This window comes from Crinia signifera, chromosome 3, assembly GCF_055691185.1.
Source record: "Crinia signifera chromosome 3, ASM5569118v1, whole genome shotgun sequence".
NCBI lineage: Eukaryota > Metazoa > Chordata > Amphibia > Anura > Myobatrachidae > Crinia > Crinia signifera.
Window position 1 is genome coordinate 121332966 of NC_139219.1, and position 27387 is coordinate 121360352.

General features: G+C 44.7%; 1 protein-coding gene across 2 annotated transcripts in view; it reads left to right on the plus strand.

Moving 5' to 3' along the window:
* The window catches only part of NDUFAF7 (NADH:ubiquinone oxidoreductase complex assembly factor 7), a 114999-nt gene that overhangs the window by 24931 nt on the left and 62681 nt on the right, over positions 1 to 27387 (plus strand). The window contains exons 3-4 of one of the 2 annotated variants that reach the window (XM_083176432.1): positions 24554 to 24634; positions 26403 to 26513. In XM_083176432.1, the coding sequence (XP_083032558.1) occupies positions 24554 to 24634; positions 26403 to 26513 (192 nt within the window). The remainder of the gene's footprint in view (positions 1 to 24553; positions 24635 to 26402; positions 26514 to 27387) is intronic. The other variant, XM_083176433.1, reaches the window with a different exon arrangement.

Consider the following 27387-nt stretch of genomic DNA (forward strand, 5'->3'; position numbering starts at 1 on the left):
CAAGAAAGACAAGAGAAGATAAAGTCAGAAGTTCTCAAACTCTTGAGGAAGAGAATGGCGTGCGCAGGAGATTGCTTAAAGGTTCTAGCCCTCATGTCGGCGGCACTAGACACCATCACGTGGGCCAGGTTTCATACAAGAGAATTACAAATGTGCTTCCTATCCCAGTGGGATGGCGATGGGAAGAATCCTCTTCAGAGGATCTCCCTGTCAAAACGAGCAAAAGAAAACCTGAGGTGGTGGCTGGACGCGAACAGGTTGCAGCAAGGAAGATCGTTCGCAAAAAGAGAGCAACTGGTAGTCACCACAGATGCCTGCCAGTCTGGATGGGGAGCAGTGTGCGGCAGTATGACAGCCCAAGGCCGATGGGGTCCAACCTGGTCTCAAGCGCACTCGAATCTGAGAGAGATGAGAGCCGTTCTGATGGCGTGCCGGGTGTTTCAGGGACGACTCTGGCAAAAAGAAGTTGTAATCCGATCCGACAACCGAGCAGTGGTGGCGTATGTAAACCACCAAGGAGGTACAAGAAGCCGGGAAATGATGAAAGAGACGGCAAACATACTTCAGTGGGCAGAACGACATTTCCGAAGCTTATCGGCAGTATTTATCGCAGGGAAAGAGAACCAGCGAGCAGATGCACTCCAGCGAGCAGATGCACTAAGCAGGTGGTCACTAAAACCAGGAGTGTGGGAACTGTCCCCAGAAGTCTTCGACATGCTGATGAGTCACTGGGGGGTTCCGCAGGTGGATCTGATGGTTACCAGGTACAACGCAAAAGCTCCAAAGTTTATATCGAGGCACTGGGAACAAGGGGCATGGCAAGCGGATGCCCTGACTGCCAGTTGGGGGACAGGGCTGATGTACGTGTTTCCGCCATTCCCAGTGATACCGAGGCTGCTGAACAAGATTCAACTGGAAGGTGCTACAGTTATAGCGATCCTTCCCTGCTGGCCGAGGCAAGCCTGGTTCAATTGACCAGGATGGCAGTAGACGCACCTTGGAAACTACCGGACATGGAGAATCTAATCCGGCAAGGTCCTCATATTCAGCGCAACCCGACCATTGGAATCTGACGGCGTGGTTGCTGAAACAAGAAACCTGGTAGCAAGAGGTTTTTCCAGACAGGTGGTGGACACCCTATTGAAGGCGAGAAAACCTTCCACCTCTAGAGCATATTACAGGATATGGAAAGCGTATGCACAATTTTGTAAAGCGAAAGGTAGGGACCACAGGCTGATTGTCTCAGTGTTAGATTTTCTGCAGAGAGGATTAGAAAAAAATCTCTCGGTAAGCTCTTTAAAGGTGCAAGTGGCGGCATTAGGGGCTATGCTGGACAGAAAAATAGCTGAGGACAAATATGTTCAGAGGTTTCTACAAGCGTCGAAAAGGATGAGGCCTGTGTTTCACAACCCCATGACACCATGGGATTTGAACATGGTCTTGATTGTGTTGACAGAAGAGCCATTTGAGCCGTTGGAGTACATATCAGTCAAGCTGCTTTCAATAAAGGTGGCATTCCTGGTAGCAATAACATCTGCAAGACGAGTATCAGAGCTGCAGGCCCTCTGGGCTGAGGAACCGTTCCTGAACATGTTCGAAGATAAAGTTGTCCTAAGAACGAATCCTAACTTTCTACCAAAGGTAGTATCGCACTTCCATCTGAACCAAGAAATAGTGCTGCCCACCTTATGCGCTAAACCAGCAAATGATAAGGAAACCAGGTTACACAACCTAGACGTAAAGCGGGCGATATCAATATACCTAAAGAGAGTAGAGCCGTGGAGGAAGACAGAGACTCTTTGTAGTATCAGAAGGGAAAAACAAAGGACAAAGGTATGGGGGCTACGAAAACAACTATAGCCAGATGGATTAAATCATGTATAGCAGAGGCGTACAAGGTCAAAGAGATAGATCCGCCCGACGGTATCAAGGCACACTCTACAAGAGCAGTGGCAGCATCGTGGGCGGAAAGAGGCGCAGCCTCAATGGAGGAGCTGTGTAAGGCGGCGTGCTGGGCCTCGGCCCACACCTTCACCAAACACTACAGAGTGGATGTAGGGTCGTCAAGTGACGCAAAGTTTGGAAGAAGGATTCTCAGCGCGGTAGCGCAATAAAAAAAAATGAATGAGAGGGAAGAGGAGGTGAAAAATAACCTTGTATCCTTTTTTTGGTTTTCCCGTGTTGTGTTTTTTAAATTGTATAAAGATAATTTTAAGTTAAGCCCGCCCAGTGAATTAACTGCTAGGGTATAACCCAGAGGTTGGCTGCCATGGGGAGGTAGAGGAAAGTACGGATTATTACTTGTTAGTAATGTTTCCTCTACTCCTCCATGGCAGCATTATTCCCCCCCCCCCCCCCCCCCAAAGAGTCATGATACGAATTTATGTTATGTTGAAGCTGTATAATCAAAAGACACTGAGCCTAGAAGGGGCGGTCCTTATATAGGGGAGGTGTCTTCTTTTCCTTTCCAGATATCTACCTATAGGGAGAGAACCCAGAGGTTGGCTGCCATGGAGGAGTAGAGGAAACCGTACTAACAGGTAATAATCCGTACTTTCGTAAAGGAGAAGTTTATATATCTTAGTCACAATTATGTTTTTCCATGTGAATAGAGTTACGTATGTGGTAATGTGTAAACATAAAAAAACATAATGAAAAAATATAGATACAAATCCACATGCAAAATAAAGTCCGATATTAAAACCGGACAGTGGATGATTCATGCGTTTTCATATGACTTCTACTCATTATTTGTAGAATTTTATTTATAAATTCCTAAACCACCTCTGCATCAATATTTTTTTAAGCACTCTGGACTGCTCACTGTACGGAGGACCCGGAGGGAGGCACTTATTAGTACATTGATTAGCACAGTGTATCCGTCAGTCTCTCTCCGGCTCACACACTGTGACTGACTGAGCGCAGGGAGGATCTGCGCGCCGCTCCGCTGCTGGATACACAGCAGCCAATAGACTGTGTGTGTGTGTAGAGTAGCCAATGGGCGGGAGCCGGCAGCAGTGAGCCTGAGCTATTTCCGGATGCACAGGGGGACCCTCGGACCCAGCCACTAAGCGGTGATGTAATGTGCATGGCAGAGTGGGTGCGCAGTAGCAGGTGACAAGCGGCACTGCCGCCGACATATGATAATTCATGTCTGCGGCGCTACCCACCCGCTCTGCCATGCTGCTATTTAACAGAATTTCAGCCTGCCTGACGCCCTTAATTGGTGCCACCCTGAGGCCGGTGCCTCACGGGCCTAGGCACAAATCCGGCCCTGCTCTGCATCACACAACCTTTTCCATAATGGTTCTTGGTGTGTATTGTGTCTAGCAAACTGCTTATCTTATATCCCAGTACACTCCTAAATGTGCCCCTAGAGACCTCCATCCTCCACCACCTCCTTAACCTTCTGGAAATAAGAGAATCACCGTTCACACAACAAGACACTACGACACCTGCAGCCGTTTCACATGGAGGTGTCCATTTCACCCCCACCTCCAGGCCTAGAAGCAGTAAAAGAGGTGGTGTGTTAGAATCATTTCAAATGTGCTACCACTGACATTCACATCTATTGAAGTAAATAGTAACAGGATATTCAGCTCATTCACTCTGTATATTGGGGTCATCTATCATTTTCCCCCAGTTCACACCAACAATTTCTTGAATATATTTTTTTGTGGCTCTATCATTTCTTAACCTCTGATATTACCACGTTCATTATGAGTAATTACAATAGCCTTGTTGATTAACATCCTCTTCCTTGTGCCTATGACATTGATAAAATTAAATTACTGTAGTATTGTTCTTCAGCATATGGGGTCACACTGGGACCATGGGGTATATAGTTAGGTCCACACACTGGGCACTAAGGAGTTAACTTCTTCTTAAGTACAGTGGGAGAGGCTTCTCCCCTTTACCCAGCCTGCCACAGCCAGTCAGTTTTTCCTTGGTGCATCAGAAAAGGGCATGGTTTTTATGAGTGGTTCTAGCAGCACTGCTGCTGGCCACTTAACAGCTGTACTTCTGACTGGTACATGACCTCCACGGCCAGACACCCCAGCAACTCCCTGGTGCCAGGAGAGCTGCAAGCAGGGGGGATGGAGGTAAGAGGAGCCTTTTCCACAGGGCTCTGATCACAAAGCGGCAAAAGCCACCAGCGGGTGGCAGCGCCAGTGGCTCTGGTCGGGGAACTCAGATCATCCTGAGTCACTGCTAGGCCAGCAGGAACTTAAAGCTTCAGGTAGTCGATGCCCAGGGTTCCAAGTGGGGTCAGAGTATCTGCTCCACCCCCAACCCTGCTGTTGGGTCTCCCCAGCTAACACCCCCCTGCCTGTCTGTCACTCACAAGACAAGACTTTTTAAGTTCAATGGAGGTGCAGTTTTTATTGATGTTTCAGGGAACAAATTCCGAGCGAATGTTCTGAGAATGGGGATTCGTTCCCAAAAACATCAATAAATGCTGCATTGAATTTAAACAGTCTTATGAGCGCTGCCTGCTACACATGTGCTTGGGTGGATGCTTTGGCTGTCAGAGAGGTCCTGCAAATTACAGAATCTGATCCTCTGCCTACATCACAAATTACAACTTTTGAATGCAAGAAGGACCCTCCTGCATTTCTTCCATCTTCCAGCTGGAGGACTTCTTCCAGGAAATAAGTTTCTTCTTACAAAGCATTTTTCTGACTTTTACCCCATGGCTGAAGGAGATAGAAAGTGATAGGAAACTCCTCCTCCTGTAGATGCACACAATGCGCATCTGGTCAAGTCCACCACTCTTCCCATTCTGGACGTGACTTTCCTAAAGTCTACATACTTAAGCGCAAGTGCAGCATTCGATGCTGCCTTCACATCTGCTTGGGTTTGTTTAGCTGTTAGCAGTTGGCCAGATGCTCTGGCAGAGGGCTCTAGAAGATCAGACCTCTTGGAGTTTGTGGAAAATATTTGGGAGGTGAACACCTACTTAGGGGAGGTGGCAATGGACTTGATTACTTTTGCTTCCAAGTTCTCTGATTCCTTCTTCGCGGCAAAACACAACCTTGTGGATTAGTTCCTGGCTCGCTGACAGCAAATCAAAGAAGGCCTTGGAGGCTCTTCTTTTCTCAAGAAAGTTCCTTTTCAGATCTGAACTGGACAAAATTGTAGCTACTATTGCTTCTTCAAAAACTGCCTTTTTGTTGTCCACAAGGAAAGGTGAGAGGTCAACTCTCTTCTCATTTTCAGCCCCCTTCTCTAAGTCACAAAAGCCTAAGGTTTGCCAGTCTTGGTCAGGCCATTGCCAGCCCCTAAACCAGAATAGCTGGCAGCCTGATGGTTTGCTATCCCCCTGCTGTTAACAGGGTGGGCAGTTGTCTCCTGCACTTCATTGATGCCTGGACAGACATCACGTCATAAACGTGGATCTTCAACATTGTATTAGATAGTTACTCCCTATTCAGAGGGAGCATTACCAGTTTTGTGCATTGCCTTTCTGCCTCTCCACTGCCACTAATGTTCAAGAAGGTAATGGTGGTCATGATGGCCCACCTGAGGCTTCAGGTGATCCGTATTCATCCATACTTGGATGACCTCCTTCTGCTGGCAGACTCACAGGTCAGTCTTCAGGAGCACCTGCATCTGACTTTATCGGTTCTACAGTCCCATGGGTGGCTGATGAATTGGCAGAAATTCAGCCTGGTTCCATTACAGTGCATGGTTCATCTGGGTGCCCTTCTGGGTTCCAAGGTTCAACGGGTCTTTTTCTCCCCGAGGACAAATGGAAATCCCTGTAGGCAGTGATCAGGGATCTTCTCTCCTGCTGTACGGTTTCCATTAATTTCTTCATGTGCCTATTGGCGAAAACAGTGTCTTGCTTCGACCTTTCTCATCTGACTTTGACAGGTTGGCTTTTGAAAAGTCAGTGCTGAAGGCCAGTGGTGTTCGACACGTGATCTAGAACCTCCATAAATACTCTTTCCCTGCTTTTGACTTTCTTTTAGTCGGGTCTGGATGTAGTCCTTTGCCTGGCTTCACTTAAGGTCCAGGTCTTGGCTACTTTAGTGCTATTCCAGCTCTTGGTTGCCAAGTCTTCTGATTCTTCTTCAGGGGGTTCTCCATATTCAACCGCCTATTGTTTTTCCTGTTCACCCTTGGGATTTTGTTTTGGTTCAAACATTCTTGCAAAAGCCTCCATTTTGAGCCTTTGTATTAGGTTTCTCCAAAATGGCGCATCTGGAAGACTATTTTCTTATTCGCTATTGCCTCTGCTCGCTGAGTTTCTGACTTGGGCACTCTCTCTCATAGAACTAATTTCCTGTTTTTTTTTCACATGGATCCTTTTCACATTAGGGTACTTGTGTACTATCACAGCGCCCATCGCATCGCAGACCATAAGGCATGCGATGCGAGGAGATTTCCCCCGATGTTAAAATTGTATAGCATTGTATATGGCATACAATGTGATGCGATTTAAAATTGTATAAGCACCTTAATGGGGGCTTACAATGTTAAATGCACCCCCACGCCACCCCCACTATGAACGTGAACCCGAAGCGTGGCAAACGCAGCGGTACGCGTCCTCCGACCTTTTCATACCCCCACTATCCACGTCGGCGTGGAGTTTAATATATATAGTGTGGCGAGCGCAGCGAGCTACCGAGCCCGATGTGTGGTGAGCGGACGCTGAATACATGTAAAGTAATACGCGTCCCCTCGCGGGGCTCGGTGGCTCGCGTTCGCCACACTATATAAAATCAACTCCACGCCGACGTGGACAGAGGACGCGTACCGCTGCCCCTCGCGGGCTCGCTGTGCTCGCCACGCTTCGGGTTGGCATTCATACTGGGGGGGGGCGTGGGGGTGCATTTAACATTGTAAGCACCCATTAGGGTGCTTATACAATTTAAAATCGTATAGGGGGCTTATACAATTTTAAATCACATCGGTGTGCCGGTGTATGGCATGTGATGCGAATAAAAGTCGTGCGACTTAATATCGGGGGCGCCGTGATAATACACAAGTACCCACATTAGTAAGAAGATTGTGCAGATGTTTCTGAAATGAGGACCTTTTGGATGTTGTTCGTGCTTTACACCCTTACTTTCTCCATAATCTGAGCTTTCGCTAGACTGATTCTTTGTTTGTATTTGACTGCTACAAGCAGGGCTGGCCAGCCTTTAAACAAACTGTCGCACGTTTGAATACACCTGGCTTATTTTCTAGCTGGTAAGCTGGTTCCTACAGGCCCATTCCACTCAGTCGTTTGGAGTGTCTTGGGCGGTGGGCCAGGTTGCATCTGCAGAGGTTTGCAGGGCAGCTGTGTGCTCCTCTGCTCATACTATTATTTGTTCAACAGATTTGACTCCTTCACCTCTGCCGATGCGGCATTTGGTTGTAAAGTCCTTATTGCAGCTTGGGAATGTTCTCTCCCTTAGGGAACTGCTTTGGCATGTCCCAGTGTTAAACAATAGGCTGAAGGGGAAAGAAAATAGAATTTTGGCCTTACCGATAATCCGTTTTTTCTAAAGCCATGGTGGAACACTGAGTAATCACCCGTCCGCTCTTCTCTGTTGCAATTCTGTTTCTTGGTATGTGTACTTTCTGGCTCTCTGGGTGTGTTATTTCACTATCATTCATCTGGTATACTGGGTTCTCAGTACATTGGGGAAGAAGAGGTCCTCCGCAGGAGACAGGCACATAGAACTCTTTTACAGTGGGTGTACTGGCTCCTCCCCTCTACTTCCTGTTCCACATCCTCAGTTTAGAAAAATGTGCCCTCGGAGAGGCTGCACTTACAGAGCTCCTGAAGAGTTTTTCTTCATTTAATTTTGCTTGTTATTTTGGGGAGCCTGTTTTGGACTAAACAGCTCCCTGCTTCGTGGGGAGGGTTACAGTTGCTGGCCTTTCAAGGTACAAAACTGTCCCTGCTGCAGGACCACTGTCCTGTGTGGGTGATTGTCGTGGCGGGCATTACGCTGCAGTGCTTCACACCCCCAACTTGCTGCACACCCCTGGCTCAGTCCGAAGATGTCTGTGGTGAGTGTTACCCGGCGTCCCCTCTAGTGGGGTACCCCGGTTGATGTGCGGCATGATGGCAGTGGCAGCAACGGCGGTGTCCCTGCAGCCCCTTGTCCACACTGAATGCTTTACACTGCCTCTGGACCATCTGGGCAGGTGTTAATGTGTTTGCTAGGAATAGCAACCGTGCCAGTATAAAGATTAGTAAAAGCACCAGCACCACTGTAAGGTGAGGGGCTTAACTCAGAGTGGGAACACAGCTCTCTGGCACCAATTTCCTGCTTCTCTCTGCATGCTTCGTGTGCCATTTTTCCAGCAGGAGACACTCCTCAGCTCCAGACTGGGTGGAAGAGAACTACAGCAGAGACAGCAAATGAAATTGAGCTTATAAAACACTAATTGCACATACCTACAGTATATAGATATTTACTCTGTGTAAATGTATCTATTACTTCTATCCAGCTCCTCAATCTGAGAGCTCAGGTTAAGGGTGTGCTGGTTCCCCCAATATCTCTGAGTCCTTTCCCCACTTGCTTGTTAAGCATTTCATTTCTGGGCACACATATAAGTGTTAGAGACTTCACATAGCTGCTATACACTTCACACTGACTCTGACTGTTTGGTGTTTTACTGTGTGTGTGTGTGTGTGTGTGTGTGTGTGTGTGTGTGTGTGTGTGTTGACACCCTTTCTAAAATGGTTAGAAAGTTAACCTGTATGATTTGCAGCACTAAGTTTGTTCCTGCATTCACTTCACAAGTTACTTGTGAACACTGTATGTCACCCCAGACTAGTGGGGGGTCCCCACAGCTCAGTGGTATCCCCAGGGCCAGTGCAAGGCCCCAGCTCACCCAATACATGGAGGGAGGGGTGTGTGGAGGGGCCGCCCTCCTGCCTGCAATGCAGCGCCTGAGGTACCTTGGTTGGGCGTGTCACTCGACAGGGGGGGAGTGGCTTGTTACCTCTAGCCTCCCTGCCTGAGGGAGTGGCTTGTTACCTCTAGCCCACCTTCCACCTCACAGAAGACGATATCTAATTGTCCCAGGAGGATTTAGCCAAAAGACATCCAGTATTTATGGGGTCCAAATGGTTAGAACAATGAGCAGGTAGGTCCAGTAAGGATGGTCAGGAATCAGGAGAAAGTACCAATGCGTTTCACTGGACTAAATGCCAGCTTTATCAAGGTAACATGATAAAGCTGGCGTTTAGTCCAGTGAAACGCTTCCAGGACATCACACTGTGAGGTTGAAGGTGGGCTACAGTCATCCATTAGCCACTCCCTCAGACGGTGCCCAGGACTATTGCCGTGTGGACTCCATCCAAGATTGGGACTATTGCCAAACGTGGACAGTGCAGGTTACTATTGGTTCACAACCATTCATTATTCACAGAATCAGGAGATTTTTGCTGCTAATACCATTAGGTTTTTTTAATGTTAATTCTGTTTTATTAAAATTATTTTTTAAACCGCAATTGATTCACCCACTCTATAATTTGAGCGCTGCTATCATTGTCTTTTTTTGTTTATCTGCCTGGGCAAGCAGCATTAAAAGTCTGCTGAAATAAATATCAAAGAATATATGTTAACAATCTTCTCACCCTGGCCCGTGTATGTATTGCTAGAGCCTGGATGATGAGCCCTGCCCCGCCGTCTTCTAATATGTGGAATGCGCTTGTTAACACCACTATATCCCATGAGCGATTTATGTATACCAAACGGAACTGTTTGGGAAAATTCAGTAAAATTCGGAACCCATGGCAGACCTCTGCACTGTATTTACAAGACCCTTGCCCATAATTCATCAATATTATCTATATGTTTAGAACGGAAGACTTGTCACTCGTACCCAGTGCCTGCCCACACGCTTCCCGATATTCTCTTATTAACCACCTACGATCCCTGGTGACTAATGTTACACTGTAGACAAGCTGGAGTTCGTCAGGTTGCCGCCGCACAGATTCTTTCAGTCCGGACTCCTGGCTGCGGCAAGGGATCAGCTGGTCCTCAGGCAAGCTGTACAGAAGCTGCAGGACTCTCAGGTTATAATACCTGTTCCGGAACAGGGCAAAGGGTATTACTCCACCCTAGGTAGAGGGATAGGTTGTGTCAGTCGCACAAGATAATTATTGGAATTCCGGACCCCTTGATGCATATGATCTATAGATCTATATATATATATATATATATATATAACCTTTAGGGGTGTGCTACCTTTGGATTCAAAGGTTTAGGACAATATTTACAAAGAAAGAAAGAATGTCCTTGATAAGGTGCACCTCGAAGAGAGTATTAAAAATTATCTTTTATTGGTACATACAGATGGGGCAGGTCCCATCTTGGCAGGGGATGGCGCCAACCGCCATCCCCCGCCAGCGCCATGGCGATGGTGAGAAGGGGACGCGCGCGCACGTCCCCTTCTGACGGTGCTTCCATCCGTTCCCCCGGGTCCTTGCCGGCGGTAACCCGGGGTCCCCGCCGCCTGCCCGCATCCCCCCCAACTCTGTCCGTCTCCCTGAGGCGGAGACGGACAGGGTTTCCGTCGCGCTGGCGACGGAGACTGAGACGCGCGTGCGTCGCACGCGCGTCTCAGTGTATTCGCTGGCGCGGCTGCTGGCGGGTCGCCAGCGCGGACGTTCTGGCGATCCGCCAGCCAGGATGGGACCTGCCCCATCTGTACTTAAAAGGCTGCGAAAATTTATTAAAAAATGACATATAACATATAAGGTTGGGGTTCACACAGTTTAAAAACTATGGTGGCAGGCAGAGATGGCTATATGGTATTGTTATTGTTCTGATTGATATGGGCTACTGCGTCTATGACTGTATCGGGATTTACACTATAACTGGCTGGTGAGAGACGCACAGATATGTGACTTAACCTCCTAAGTAATACTGGGTATCCCACTAGGTTAATACACTAGGGAGTCTCAACCCAGGGAGGGACTGGTCTCCTTAGAGTTTGAGAACCAGTGTGTCTCACTGTCAGCCAGCGCACTAACACATATACCCAGGCATGTGTGGGTCTTAGGCAGCGGTTAACGGGATAATCACCAAACTGAGCACACAATCAATCAAAATACATTTGTAAGAAAAATAAAAAAAGTTAAGCCATCTGCCTGCGCACCGCTTGCCGGCACGCGCTTCGTAGATTAGCTTCCTCAGTTTAAATGCATTGTGCAATCGTATGCTGTCCAATCAGAGTGTACGGATCCGGCGTGCCTCTGCCGCATCACCTGGGATATTACGTCCTATGAGATGATGCGTTGGCGCCTAGCGTATTGACGTCACGCGTATCAAATGGTTGGTATGGGAACCACACATAGAGTCGCCGTGTACGTAGTATGCGGCCTATCGCTGTTGTACTGATGAGCGTGTGTCCCTCATGTTCTTGTACGTCGGTGCGTGCGTTGTCATGGGGACCGGGGTTGGCGTTCCTCCCATGTTACATGTCATTGGTCAGTTAGTAGTTTGACATGTTTTGGGGATTGCGTTACCACGGAAACCAAAGATAGCGTCTCTCATGCAGCGGCAGGGAAATCAGTGCTCGGACGTGGGGCAATCGCTGGTGTGAGATGTGTATACATAACCATATATTCTAATCGGGGGATGGTGCCGTCCTAGTATGTCTGAGTTATGATCGTGTACATATATACACATATTATGCCCAGTGCCGTAGAAAGTCACTATTGTTTAAATGAATAATATATTAAAAATCATACCAAAGAGGGAACAGGAACGGATGGGAACGATAAATGGTTGTATAGTTTTATAATTCTACATGTCGTGGACCATATGGTGACCTCTCTATCTACAGTGTAGTGAGACCATAATCGTATTAGAATATATTGTAGGGAAATAGTGAAAAGGGAAGTATGCTGTGTATAAAGTGAAAGTGCCAATTTGCGTGAAGTGTGTCTGCTTTGGCAGGACTCATCTTGTATGTATATTTATACAGGACAGTTAAAGTAATATTGTTAAATCATACACAAAAATATTACGCACTAAAGTGTCCAGGATAGTGTAATGTTGGACCTGTTATTGGGTCCACAGTCATAGAAAAAAACACATAATAATCGTACTCCCCCACAGTGAAGCAAACAAAAGCGTGTGAACATATACAAAAACATATTTGTGGAGTGCATAAACTAAGAGACAAAAATTATGCATACATGTGGAGGGAAAATAAATAGAAAGAGTGGTATCCGTTGAATTTATATATTAGACCTCCAGTGTGTCTGTTGTATAACACTATACTGGGATATGTACACATATAGGTTAATGGTATTTATAGAAATGCTGAATAGCTATTCTCTTCGTTAAGACCCGTGGGTGTCATGGTATCCATCATGAAGATGAGCCTAGTCTCCTGCTGGAGGTCTAATATATAAATTCACCGGATACCACTCTTTCTATTTATTTTCCCTCCACATTTATGCATAATTTTTGTCTCTTAGTTTATGCACTCCACAAATATGTTTTTGTATATGTTCACATGCTTTTGTTTGCTTCACTGTATGTGAGTACGATTATTATGTGTTTTTTTCTATGACTGTGGACCCAATAACAGGTCCAACATTACACTATCCTGGACACTTTAGTGCGTAATATTTTTATGTATGATTTAACAATATTACTTTCACTGTCCTGTATAAATATACATACAAGATGAGTCCTGCCAAAGCAGACACACTTCACGCAAATTGGCACTTTCACTTTATACACAGCATACTTCCCTTTTCACTATTTCCCTACAATGTATTCTAATACGATTATGGTCTCACTACACTGTAGATAGAGAGGTCACCATATGGTCCACGACATGTAGAATTATAAAACTATACAACCATTTATATTCCATATTTCTTTATTTGATTTTTTAAAATTTGCAGACATACAAATATACAAAACATTACATATACATGTGGTTGGATATAAACAGGTATTAAACCTACTGAGATTTATCGACATTTCATTCCACATACATATATATGACATACAACACTTTACAAACATTTAATCATTGGTGAATTGACCATCCCGCCGCTCTCACCTACCCCCCGTAACTCATGTCCAATCCCTAGTTCGATTTCTACCATACCCAGATATGCCCCCAGATCCGTAGGCCTCCCAATTCTATCCTCGATATATACAGTATCGTTCTACATCCGAGTAAACCGTACTTAGGCACCCTAGTTTTCGTTATTTAATTAATTTGTCTGTCCACTACACCCTGTCGTGCTTTCGTGCCTTATTTTTAGTTAGAAATTATTGTATTAAAGATTCTTATAGGTGACAAAGATTCTTATAAGTGAAAAAAAAACAGAATGAATCCTGAATATTAAATATTTTTAAGGTGTTTTTTTTTTGCCGCTTTTTAATTGCTGACCTCGGCGTGAATATCTTAGTTTTAATTTTACTAATATGCCACTCGCGCTTTCATTGTTTAATTGCAATCTATAATATAATCTTTTATCTTGAAATATGTTAATCTTAAATTGTCTAATTTATTCTATATATCATTATCCAGTAATCTTTTTAAAGTAAGAGGAGTAATACCATTTCTCCCAGATTAAGTGAAATTTCCCAATATTATTTCTAGAAAGCAAAACCTCTTTCTCGTGCTCAAAAGTGAGATTCACTATATTGACCCATTCTATGCTATTTGGTGCTTTGGCTGCCATCCAAGATCTTGCAATACAGGTTTTGGCAATTGAGCCTAAGATGATGGCAAGCTGCCTTTCATCTGCCGATAGCCCTGATCTAGACCATACTCCTAGTAATAAAGCCTTCGGACCTATTTCACTGCGGGGAATACCAATATCAGTCATTATACCCACAATGCCATCCCAAAATTTTTGCAGGAACTTACATTGCCATATCAAATGCCAAAAGTCGCACCCCAATTCCCTGCATTTAGGACATGAATCGACTTTGTCCCTTACAAATCTCTTAATTCTGATTGGCAATAGGTATGTACGATGTAATATATTAAATTGGATCTGCTGGGTCCTAAATGAAGAGGTGGCCATAATGGGTATACCAAGTGCATTCTCCCACTCATCGGTAGTTATATCAGGGATTTCCCTAGTCCACTTTGTCATAAGTTCATGCAGGCCAGTGTTGGGGATTAGGGATGAGATATACTTATAGCATTTGGAAACTCCCTTAGACGGACCCATTTTCCTAAGAAATAATTTAATAGGGTGGTCTTTTATGCTACGGGAGGATAGTAACAGATATTCGTCGGTAGCACTTCTCAGTTGCAAATAGCGAAAGAACATACTATTTGGTATTTCGAACTCAATCTGCAACTGGGCAAATGTCTTAACCCCGTCCTGCACAACTACATGGCCCAGATTTGTTATTCCAAAGTGTGACCAGGCAGACATACCCTGATGTTTTTTAAGTGTTTTAAAAGTACTTAGGGAAAGGAGATTTGTTTCAGGGTCGATGTCCATATAACCTATTTCCCTAGTGATCCATTTCCAAATTTTAATTGCTTGATTCAATATCGGGGGGTATTTCTTAGAGCATGTATTCATCAAAATTGCTTGTAATGGGGAGAAACCCGGGAGGGTTTTATTAATTAGGTGTAATAATTCTGCAGATTGACATGGGTCTTTAACCCAATCTCGCAGGTGTACCAACTGCGTTGCTAAATAGTACCATTTGAAGTTTGGGAGGGCAAGCCCTCCAAGTTCTCTTGATCTCATCAGTGTAGTTAATTTTACCCTTGGATTTTTATTTCTCCATACAAAAGAGGTTATTATCCCATTAATTTTCCTAAATACCCTATCTGGGACATATAAAGGGGAATGTTGAAGGAGATAAAGAAGCTTTGGGAGAACCATCATTTTTACAAGGTTTACCCTTCCCAAAACTGTTAATGGCAGTTTTAGCCAGCTCTTACATTTGGATCTAATAGAATCAATTACTGGTGCAATGTTATATTTTACAAACTCAGATGTATCTCTAGTTATCACTACACCCAGGTAATCGAACCTTTCAACATAAGGTATATCTATGGCCCCATGGAGTTCATCCCTCATCTCGGTGGTCGCTGCGTCGATCAACAGGTGGGACTTACTGCTGTTGATTGTTAGTCCTGAGTATTGACCAAACTCAAGGGTTTCCAACACTTTCGGGAGATCATTTTTATAATCCGTCATTCCCACAAGTAAATCATCCGCGTATAGCGAGACAAGGCCACTCCCCCCACCCACTAATCCGCTCAAGCCCAGAGTGTTTCTCAGCCTACATGCCAATGGCTCTATGGCCAATGCAAAGAGCGTTGGGGAGAGGGGGCAGCCCTGCCTCGTGCCGCGGTATATTGGGAATGAATCTGAGACAGCGCCGTTAATAGTGACCCTTGCAGATGGTTGCTGATAAATCAGCAAAACCCTTTTGACAAAACAAGGTCCAAATCCGAATGCCTCAAGAGTGGCCTTCAGATATGGCCACTCCAGAGAGTCAAATGCCTTGTTTGTGTCAAAAGAGGCCAAGACAGTCTCCAAGCCCCTAATTTTCCCTGTCTGCAAGTAGGAAAAAACTCTACGAACATTTATGGCAGTTGATTTCCCTCTCCTAAATCCCGTCTGATCTATATGGACGATTTTGTCAACTACCCCACTGAGTCTTGTAGCCAGAATTGATGCATATACCTTGGCATCTACTGTAAGCAACGAAATCGGTCTATAAGAGTCTGCCCTTAATGGGTCTTTGCCCTTATTAAGAATAACTGTAATAATTGCCTCGGTCATGGATTGAGAGAGTTGACCCTCTCTTTCCATTCCTTGAAAAAAGTAAAGAAGCCTGCTGGCCAAGGTATCGCTAAACAACTTATATATTTCAGTTGGTAATCCGTCAATACCCGAGGCTTTACCAGATGCCATATTTCTTATCGCCCCTTCCACCTCTCCCAGCGTAAATGGTAACTCCAGGGCTTCCCTGTCTTGAGAGGGCAGGGCAGGCAAATCAACAGTCCCCAGGTAGTTCAAGCTATTACCAAACTCAGGTGTCAATTTAGACCTATAGATTTCCCTGTAGTGGTCCACGAACACCTCCATAATTTTCGGGGTTTCACCAACTATTTCCCCTTGGAATGAGCAAATTTTAGTAATTATCCTGGTAGGATCCTCAGTTTTTGCCATGTAGGCCATCAATTTGCCAGCCCTGTCCGCATTTAGATACTTTTTATGCGAGTCTTTCAATTACCTGAGCCTAACTAAATCCTGTAAGTGTGTGGTCCAGGCAGATTGTGCCAACAACCACTCCTGTCTTGCAAGATCTGTCTGGTCCCTAATATATATTTGTTCTTGTATGACCATTATATTTTTTAAATTTAAGGCTTTTTCCTGTAGCAAAGTTCTAGCATATTTTATGTTTTTAATCAAAGTACCCCGCAGGAACGCCTTAAAAGTTTCCCAGACAGTATTTGCTTTTGCCGACTCAATATTGAAACCAAAAAATCCCTCCATTTCTGCCCTGAGTTCATTCGTATTATCCAATTGTGTTAACCACATTGGTTGGAGCTTCCAATACCGAAATCCCTGGATAAGTTCTAAGTCAAGGACCATTACCATTGGAGAATGATCTGAAATGCCCCTTGAATGGTACTCGATTTTGGATATTTTATTCAGTAGGGTCCTAGAGGTAAAGATCATATCTATGCGTGATAAGTTATTGTGGGAGGAAGAATAGCATGAATATTGACGCTGACTAGGGAATTTCTCTCGCCACACTTCGTGCCATCCTAAGTTGGCAGTAAATCTGGCAAGAGAGCTCTCTCCCACAGGAGTACTTTTTCTAGGATTCCAAATGTCAAGACCATAGTTCATAACTGCGTTAAAGTCCCCAAGGCAAATAAAAGGGATATCCGGCCTTGCGGTGATAAACTCCAAGGCCGCTCTAATAATATCAAACCCAAAGGGAGGTGGGATATACACAGATAATATCGCAATTCTAATAGTTCCCAATATGCCCTCCTAGAAGACAAAACGGCCCATCGGGTCAATCTGATCAGCTATATGTTCATACACCACTGATTTCTTTACCAATATTGCTACTCCTCTGGAGGCTGACGAAAAGGGAGCCTGGAAGATTTGAGAAATCCAAGGTCGTTTCAGTGAACGCCCCTTCTCTATCATTAGATGCGTCTCCTGTAAACAGATTACGTCAGCCTCCAGAGATTTACAATACTTAAGTACCAGGGCCCGCTTCACCCTGTCGTTAAGCCCTCGGACATTCCATGTCACAATTTTAGCCATAGAAATGGATTACCACTGGGATCAACATTATAATAGTAATATAGCAATACATAGTAATTGATATAACGGGCATATAGGAGACCATAAAAATGGATTACCACTAGGATCAACATTATAATAGTAGTATAGCAGTATCAGAGTAAATGATATAACGGGAATATAAGAGTCGCAAAATAATGTAACAATTTCACCAATAGACCAAACATAAAAACGAACAACAAATAACATATACCCCTTACCCTCCCCCCACCCTGTATAACCTCCCCTGTAAGGCATACCTAAGGCCAAACCCCCCATTTACTACTAGTCCCTTTTTCTTACACTTAGGGAACTATTACTAAATAACCACATCAAGCACGGTGAGAGCCCCGACACATCATTACAAAACTGTTTTTTAAATCATTATTCCCACGTTCCCCTTCCCATCCATCAAATGCATAAATACACCAGTCCTTTAGACGTAGCAAAACACCAAAAAGGTTAGTGAGTACACTGTAGAAGAGAGAAATAGCAAAAAAAAAAAAAGAAAATTTGCTACTGTATGCTCGTCTTGCCTGGATAGTACTTATCCAGCCAAGTACCTGCATCACCAACTGTTGAGAAAAAAATTGTCTCTCCATTAGCCACTACTCGAAGTTTTGAAGGGTATTGCATCGAATATTTTAGATCTATTTCTCTTAAGCGAGCTTTAACAGAGCGGAATTTTGCCCTGTCTCTTTGGACATCTTGAGGAAGGTCTGGGAAGATAGAAATCTTGGCCCCTTTATAGCCAAAGTCCGTTTTTGTCCTCGTGAGTTTTAATACTTGGTCCCGGTCCCTAAAGTGCAGAAATCTGGCTATGAGAGTGCGTGGTGGTCCACCAGGGATTGAGGGGCGAGCAGGAATTCGATGTGCCCTCTCGATAGTAAATTGAGCAGAGAAGTTGTCTTTTCCAAATTCTTGCAGCAACCATGCTTCTATAAATTTTTCGGGTTCACGGCCCTCAACTCTCTCTTCCAGACCTACAATACGGACATTATTTCGACGAGAGCGACCCTCCAGGTCTATGGCCTTGAAGCGTAGGTCAGCTATTTGTGCAGACATTTCCTTGACCTGGGCCCGTAATGGAGCCACTATATCTTCTATGTCTGAAGTACGTTTCTCAAGCTCCACTACCCTATCCCTGGTTTTTTGAGCATCGTCCCTAATCAGCATTATGTCGGATTTAACTTTGCTCAGTTGTTCTAGAAGTCGAGTTTCGCATTTACTGACAGCTTCCAAGACTTGCTGCAGAGTAACCTCAGGGACAGACGGCTGTGGTAGGGATTTGGAGGGGGTAGTTTGTGGTGTGGTAGGTTGGGAAGGGTTTGAGCGGGCATATTTTTCTAGCCTGGTGGCAGCCGAGCTGCTTGCTGATTTGGGCATGGTATTTTTTCCACTAGTTACACCTGATCGATGCAACTAACTAAAAAGTCTCTCAATCCTTATAGGGACCAGTCACAATATTGACCACTGGCATATAGGGCCAAGTTTAGTAGTAGAGAAATGGTACAAGACGGCCACCTAACAGGTGAGTATCTGTTATTTTTAGCACATAAAGAGATAAGGAAGAACCCCTTCAAGCAGCGGGGGACTCAATCTTCCACCAACCGCCTGCAATATCTGCACAGTTCTCCAGGTACCCCGGTCTACCACACAGTATTCGGCACCAACCGCGCTGTATACTTGATTGTATTTTTAGAGTCACAAAGTCTGCTGAGCCCAAAGTCTCTCTCACAGACCAGAGCACGGTGACCTGGGGCTATGCAGAGAAATTACACTGTTATATGGCTGTTGTGTGTGAGCGGGCTCTCTCACAACCCAAGCTCACGCGGCCGCCGCTGGTCACCCCTCGCCCGGTCCTCTCACAGCCGCCACGAGAGACACACCAGAGGAGGCTGCTGCTGGTGACGACAGCCGGCAGTGCACCTCCGATCCACGTCCCCAACAACGCTCACACAGCGCGGCAGTTCCCGCCTCGGATCAGAATGGAGCCGCAGTCGTTCCACTCAGCTACGCCAGTTCAGTGGTCTCAGTCCCGGCACAGGTACCATCGGGCAGTCACTCATTCATATGTTTTCATGTGGAGCTGGATGGAGGTTTTAGCGGGGATGGTAGGGGATTAGCGTGGTACGGTCGGAGCCATGCCGGAGCTCCCACTTGCGTGACTTCACTCACGTGCTGCCGTGGTTACGCCCCTCCTCTCTGAAAACTATACAACCATTTATCGTTCCCATCCGTTCCTGTTCCCTCTTTGGTATGATTTTTAATATATTATTCATTCTAAACAATAGTGACTTTCTACGGCACTGGGCATAATATGTGTGTGTGTGTGTGTGTGTGTGTATATGTGTATATATATATATATATATATATATATATATATATATATATATATATATATATATATATATATATATATATATATATATATATATATATATATATATATATATATATATATATATATATATATATCATAACTCAGACATACTAGGACGGCACCATCCCCCGATTAGAATATATGGTTATGTATACACATCTCACACCAGCGATTGCCCCACGTCCAAGCACTGATTTCCCTGCCGCTGCATGAGAGACGCTATCTTTGGTTTCCGTGGTAACGCAATCCCCAAAACATGTCAAACTACTAACTGACCAATGACATGTAACATGGGAGGAACGCCAACCCCGGTCCCCATGACAACGCATGCACCGACGTACAAGAACATGAGGGACACACGCTCATCAGTACAACAGCGATAGGCCGCATACTACGTACACGGCGACTCTATGTGTGGTTCCCATACCAACCATTTGATACACGTGACGTCAATACGCTAGGCGCCAATGCATCATCTCATAGGACGTAATATCCCAGGTGATGCGGCAGAGGCGCGCCGGATCCGTACACTCTGATTGGACAGCATACGATTACACAATGCATTTAAACCCGCTACGTGGCAGCGTCTGGTTGGCCCTGAGGAAGCTAATCTACGAAGCGCGTGCCGGCTAGCGGTGTGCAGGCAGATGGCTTAACTTTTATTATTTTTCTTACAAATGTATTTTGATTGATTGTGTGCTCAGTTTGGTGATTATCCCGTTAACCGCTGCCTAAGACCCACACATGCCTGGGTATATGTGTTAGTGCGCTGGCTGACAGTGAGACACACTGGTTCTCAAACTCTAAGGAGACCCGTCCCTCCCTGGGTTGAGACTCCCTAGTGTATTAACCTAGTGGGATACCCAGTATTACTTAGGAGGTTAAGTCACATATCTGTGCGTCTCTCACCAGCCAGTTATAGTGTAAATCCCGATACAGGCATAGACGCAGTACCGGTAATAGGGACCTATAGGAGTTATTAGAGGTGTATTATACATTCATTATACCCACTCCCACCTAAGCAACCCAGGTGATCTTACTGTTACGGACTTGGGGGTTACCCACCGTGGAAATCCAGAGACAGTACGTGAGGATGCAGCAGGCAGGGAGTTGGAGATCAGGCGTGAGCCCGTAGCCGGGACCGCTGGTTAGAACGGCCACAGCGAAACCCTACACTGACTCTGTTGAGTCCCCCGGGCAGATGGAATACCCCTGCGGTAGTGCTAGGCTTCGCCTGTAGCCGCCGCGTTCGAAGGAGCCGGTTAAGCCTGCTCCGACCCCGATGCAGCCAGGTGTTATGTGGTGACAAGGGGTGAGCGATCGCCAGGGGGTATCTCAAAAGGCAGATCTAACTAACGGGCCTACCTGAAAAAACCCCTGACTAACCGGCACCAGGCCAAGGACGGGACAGCGCGACCGAGTCGCAAACACCAGAACAAAGCAACAATAGGGTGCCACCAAACCAACACACGCCAACATAAAAATAGTACTCTTAAAGTGACGGTACCCCAAAACAGACGTAAACCCACAGTTGTGGGCCTCTCCGAACCACGGAGAGCAGAACCAGGATAATAATGATTATAACTAAGGAGGAAGGGCCGCTTGCCCGTAGGAATAAAGAATAAGGAACCAGGCTCCACTGGAGCACTTACGTGACCGGCCCAAGACTGGACACTGACCGCAGCAATCGGGCGGCTGGATAACGGCTGGACTACGGCTGTACAGTGACCGCAGTGAGACGGCAGCTGGACAATGGCTGCACCACGGCTGGAGGTCCCTGGACTAGGACAGCAAGGGGACAATGATATTTGATCCAGACTGCAGCAGGATAGTACACTTGACTGGACCCAGACAGCACAGGACAAGACTGTAAACAGGACCCAGACTGAAGTGAGAAGGACTCCGACAGAATCCAGACTGAATGGAACAGGAGCAGGACCTAGGACCAGAGAGCAGTATATCTGCAGCTACCAGCACAGAAAAACAACAAGCTATCACTGGCAGAGATCCCCAGGAGAGCATGGCTTATAAAGGCCTCAGGTGATTGAAACAGCTGGTGAATCTCCAGGCTGCTCCTGATTAACGAGCTAATAACTCACAGCCTGTGAATGATAGCTCAAAGAACACAGGGCTGTAATGGCAACAGACCTACCACTGGAGGTCACCAGTGAGTCAAAAGCCAAACAGAAACAAAACAGATTGAACCATAAAACCTGGCTCCTGACACTTACAGCTACTCGGGCACAGTACTAGACCCGGAGTTAACTGTTAAGAACGTGTTAGCTCACACACCAAACTTGCACACTGGAGTTAGAAGAGGTTATTTAACCCACTCCTACCTGGCACCATATATCTTTAACTCCACGAGCAGCTGCCGCGATCTATTCTTAATTTTGCGATATCTGCGTGGATATAGGTAGCCCATATCAATCAGCACAATACCAATACCATATAGCCATCTCTGCCTGCCACCATAGTTTTTAAACTGTGTGAAACCCAACCTTATATGTTATATGTCATTTTTTAATAAATTTTCGCAGCCTTTTAAGTATGTACCAATAAAAGTTAATTTTTAATACTCTCTTCGAAGTGCACCTTATCAAGGACATTCTTACTTTCTTCGTAAATATTACTCCACCCTGTTCGTAGTAACGAAGCCGGACCTGAAATACTTTAACCCCTTTTGAGGGTGTTCAAGTTCAGGATGGAGTCTCTGATTTGGTTGTGACCGGCCTCGAAGAAGGGGAGTTCCTAGCGTACTTCGACGTGAAGGATGAATACCTTCACATTCCCATATGGCAACCACACCAGGCTCACCTCAGGTTCGCAATCGGAAACCAGCATTTCCAGTTCCTTGCCTTTTGCCTTGTCCACGGATCTGCACATCTTTACCAAAGTGATGGCGGAAATTATGTCCTTGCTAAGGGCTCAAGGGGTAAATGTTACCTGGACAATCTGCTGATAAAGGCAAGAACAGAGAAACTGTTGAGAGTGGTTATCACCACCACAGTGCAGGTAGTGTCTTCACATGGGTGGATTTTGAACCTGCAAAAGTCCTCATTGACACCATCCAGGCATCTCCAGTTCTTGGGGACAGAAGTGTTCCTGCTGGAGGAAAAGATGGTAGCCATTCAACTGCTTGTAGTGGCAGTCCTTACACCGGTCCTGGTGTCAGTCCATCAGAGCATCCAACTACTGGAAAAAATGGTGGCCTCCTTCGTGGCGCTTCAGTTCGGGAGGTTACACTCCCGGACTTTGAATCTTTTGGCCAAATGGTCTGGTTCCCACCTGCAGATGCACAGGCGGATATGTCTGTCTGCACAGGCAAGGCTGTCCTTGCAATGGTGGCTTCACCCGCAAAACCTCTTGGTCGGCAGACTCTTTGGGATCTGGGATTGGGTCCTTCTGACGACAGACGCCAGTCTCCTCAGCTGGGGAGCAGTGACACAGGGAAGGTGTTTTCAGGGAAAATGGTCTCTGTGGGAGTCCAAACTTCACATCAACTGTTTGGAACTCTGAGCTGTCTATTATGCGCTCCTCCAAGCAGCCCCCTTGTTGCAGAGCCTGACAATCTGGGTTCAGTCGGACAACACAACGACAGCTTACATCAACCGGCAGGGGGGAACTGGGAGGCGGACTTCTTCAGTCGTCAGGAGTTGCACCCAGGAGAGTGGAGTCTCAGTCCCCAGGTGTTTGTGCAGATTGTGGATCGGTGGGGAATACCACAGATCGGGGTGGAGATAAAAAGTTATCACAAAGGGGCGCAATAAAATGGGTTGTCTGGCCAAGCTGTGGTGTACTAAATACGGGTTGTGATACCCATATGCAGAAACAAAACAAAGAGGGGGTGTACACTGCGCTAGTTAATAAAAATTCTTATTTGAAAAATGGATAGGTGCCAATAATTTTCTAGTCATAAAAACTATTTATTAATACACAATAAAAAAATAAAATTAAGAATAATTAATACAAAATGACAACAATAGTTTACAGATAAGTGCTTTTGTAATTGAAACGTCTGAGAGGGAATTAATGTAATAGGTTAGTCCATACGGTACTGTATTTCTTTTTGGAGACCAAGGTGAGATCCGTTCCTAGAGAGCCTTTCATAGTGTCCTTTAGTGGATACAATAGTACAAAGGGTCCAGTATACCCACAATTTGCTTGATATTGGTCAGTCCTTTTGTTTGTATGGGTGGCGTTCCAGGGAAGGAAGATCCACTCAATCGACCACTCCTCCAAACCTTGGGGGGAGCAATGATGAAGTTAGTGATAAAGGCTGGTTCAGTCTCAAAGGAATTCTCCAAGTGCCGCCGCCCCCCCCCCCCCCCCTTTCTGAAAGCTTTGGGACATCCCCAATGTATTGAAAACCCAGTATACCATATGAATGATAGTGAAAATAGGATATTAATACCTACTGGTACATCCTTTTCACGAAGTTCATATTGTATACTGGGAACCCGCACCTGTGCGTAGTTCTATTGCATCTGGTTGTCACTTTAAGGTGTGACATATTTTGGCTGGTTGCCTATGTTGTCACTTAGGTGATATTTGGTTGTAGTGTTCAAGTTGTTAACTGTTTTATTTACCAGTTAGAAATGTTTAAGGGTGTGCTGGTTCTTACAGGGACACTCCGTGAAACTACACAAGTACACAAATTTGCTGTATATGGAGAAAGGGAGCTGTGAAGACAGAGATTGGAGGTAGGAGCAGATAGGGGGTGGGGTGGCGAGTTTGTGGTCTAAAAACAGTCACAGCTCAAAGTACAGTGCAGACGCCATTTTATAAACCATGCATGTTAACTCAATTACAATTCTACAATCTATATAGATAATTTGTTCATATTGAAATATTTAAGTTGGTTCTTTTCTATTTTTCTCATTTAATGAATGCAGGGTTATTATATGCATCATGACATGCTGGGAGAACATGGAGACTTTGTTACATCACCTGAAATTAGTCAAATATTTGGAGAGGTATTTGCAATGTTATGTATTTCTACTTTTATTATGATATCTTGTTTACAGGGCTAAATCGTTGCAGCAAGTTGTTACAATGAACAATGTAAGATTTAGTACAATGCAACCACTTTACTGATGTCACCAATATTATGTGAAATACGTACGCAAGACCAGCAGACGAGCTTTATTTTTTATTTTTTTTGTGCGAAACCCTAGCCTTGTATCATATGGCTCAAATGGGATGGTTTGGAGGAACAGATTTTATATTTATATTTTGGTGGAATTATGTGAGATTAGAATACTCCAGTTAGTGTGCTTCCATAATTCATTGGGTCCTGTGAAAAGCAAGCTGTGTCTCTCATACTTCATACATGCTTTTATAAACCGATATCTACATAGTCAACGTCCCCTCTATTATTAATTTCCCATTGCAGGATCTGCTGAATGGGGTGATCAGAGGAGTTCCATAAAGTGAGATTTGTCTTTCATGATCCATTTTAATGATCATGCTATATTCATGATAGTACCCAAGTAAGCAATCCGTTTCTACAGAGGAAATGTGTGCACAACCCTGTAAACAGGTATTACCAAGGTAACCCTTTGAAAAGGATTGCGTGCCCCTTTTTATGTAGTTTTCATACAAGTAATTACATTATGCCCAATTAACCAGCATTTCTTAGAATTTATTCAGAGGAGAGTGTTGTAAGCGCAGGAAAGTAGTGTGCTATGGGTCTGATTGAGATGAATGCCATTTTTTACATAGGCTAGAGTACAACTACATTGGAGAGACCGTTTGCAAGTGCCTTTATATATCCGTGATGTCTGCAGCTGTAACCTGTTAGTCCCAGCCTGATAGACAGTCTGCAGGAGTTTTAGGGAGACTGTTGAAAAAAAATGGGGAGTGTTGAAGCCAGTGGCTGTGTCCTCCGACCCAGTTTCACTAGTCATGAAATCCTGAGGTGTACAATGGGCTGGACAATGCTAGAGCTGCATCTTTGGAAGCAGACAGTGGATCTGAGAAGCTGACACTGGACGTCGCCTTTTTTTTGCAAAAGATGCCACCTACTGTGTTAGCATATGCTCTCATATTCACTGCCCCTGAAGAGGCAGTACAGATCCATGCTGCATCCACCTCCTGATGCAATCCTTATGTTTAGTCTGAGCTACAGTTAGCACTACTGCCAAAGTGATTAGACTACATCAGTATCTGCTGTATATTCAGATCTTATTTTACTTTAAAAAGCACACTTATTAAAAAATAATAGTTAAAAAGACCTGATCTGCATTAGTGTGAATAGTAGATTTGGCTCATTGGGGTCTATTAACGAAGCGTTGGAGATGCTTAATAACCAGCTCCTGTGAGTTTTTAAACACCACCAGTAACATGGCAGACAGGAGCTGATTGGCTGATAGTTTACGGCTTCTCTCTCCACTTTATAAAGACTTAGTTCCCTTCAAGACAAAAATATCTGTGCTGTGTGTAGGCTCAGATTGTATATAAATATTGTGGCACAAGAAAAGACTTAAAGCTCCTGTCTGAATGATACAGTACATTAAGCCAGTGGTGTCAAACTCCTGGCCCTCCATCTATTGTGGAACTACGTCACATCATGCCCTGCCACAGATTTTATGTAATGAACTGTGGCAGGACATGCTGGGACATGTAGTTCCACAACATCTGGAGGACCATGAGTTTAACACCACTGCATTTAGTTGTGTTCTTCTATGATTTTTCCATTTGAGAATTTTGTCTTGCATTTACTTGAACTGTTTGTTTATACAGCTAATTGGGATATGGTGTATAAGTGAATGGATAGCTGACGGAAAGTCGAAATCTCTCAATTTAGTGGAACTTGGGCCTGGAAGGGGCACTCTAATGGATGACATTTTAAAGGTAAGCAAAATTGTGTTCCTACAAGTTTTTATGTGAATTTGTGCTGTTTGTTGGATTGAATCCATGATGTGTATTTCATATATTTGTATATGTGAGTACATGTAATGCATTTAGTATCCAGAACGATTGGAACACGAATGCTCTTTAGATAAGTACATTGTTTGAATAAGAAAAAATACCCTATGTGTTGTAGCACAGACCCAGAGTTTAATCATATAATCATTTTATTTCTATTGGGCTGTTCTCTTTTAGGGCCTAATGAGCTTTAAATATGGTTTGAATCAGAAATTATTACCCATAATTCAAGGGTTGCAGTCCTCCGGTGTCTCCGAAACTGACCTGTTATACAGCTTTCGATCTTATTACTTGAGATCATCTCTTGGAGACTTTACGGAGATTTGGAGCTCCAGGGGACTTTGTAGATTTAATCTCTCGTATATACCAAACACCTCTAACAGTACTAGGGAATGATGTTCTTTCATCACATTTTCTTATTAGTTTGGGCACGCGACAGGGATGCCCATTATACGGCGGTTTCTCTGCGTACTTCACAATCCACAATGTATCGGTTAAGTAAGTCAGAAATTCTTCTTTTAACAGGAGAGGCCTCCGCTTTTCTGATCATCCCATTTTAGCCAGCATTTCTTAAGCCCAGATCAGCCTAAAATATTTAGGGATATATATTCCCCCTTCTTTATCGAATCTGTACGAAGTAAATTTCGGTCCAATAAACTTGAAATTAGATAAACTGCTTAACCCCTTCCCGCCGCAGCCTGTTTTTGCCTTCCTGACAGAGCCCTTTTTTTCAAATCTGACAGGTATCACTTAAGTGGGGATAACTTTTTTTTGCTTTTACTTATCCCAGTGATTTTGA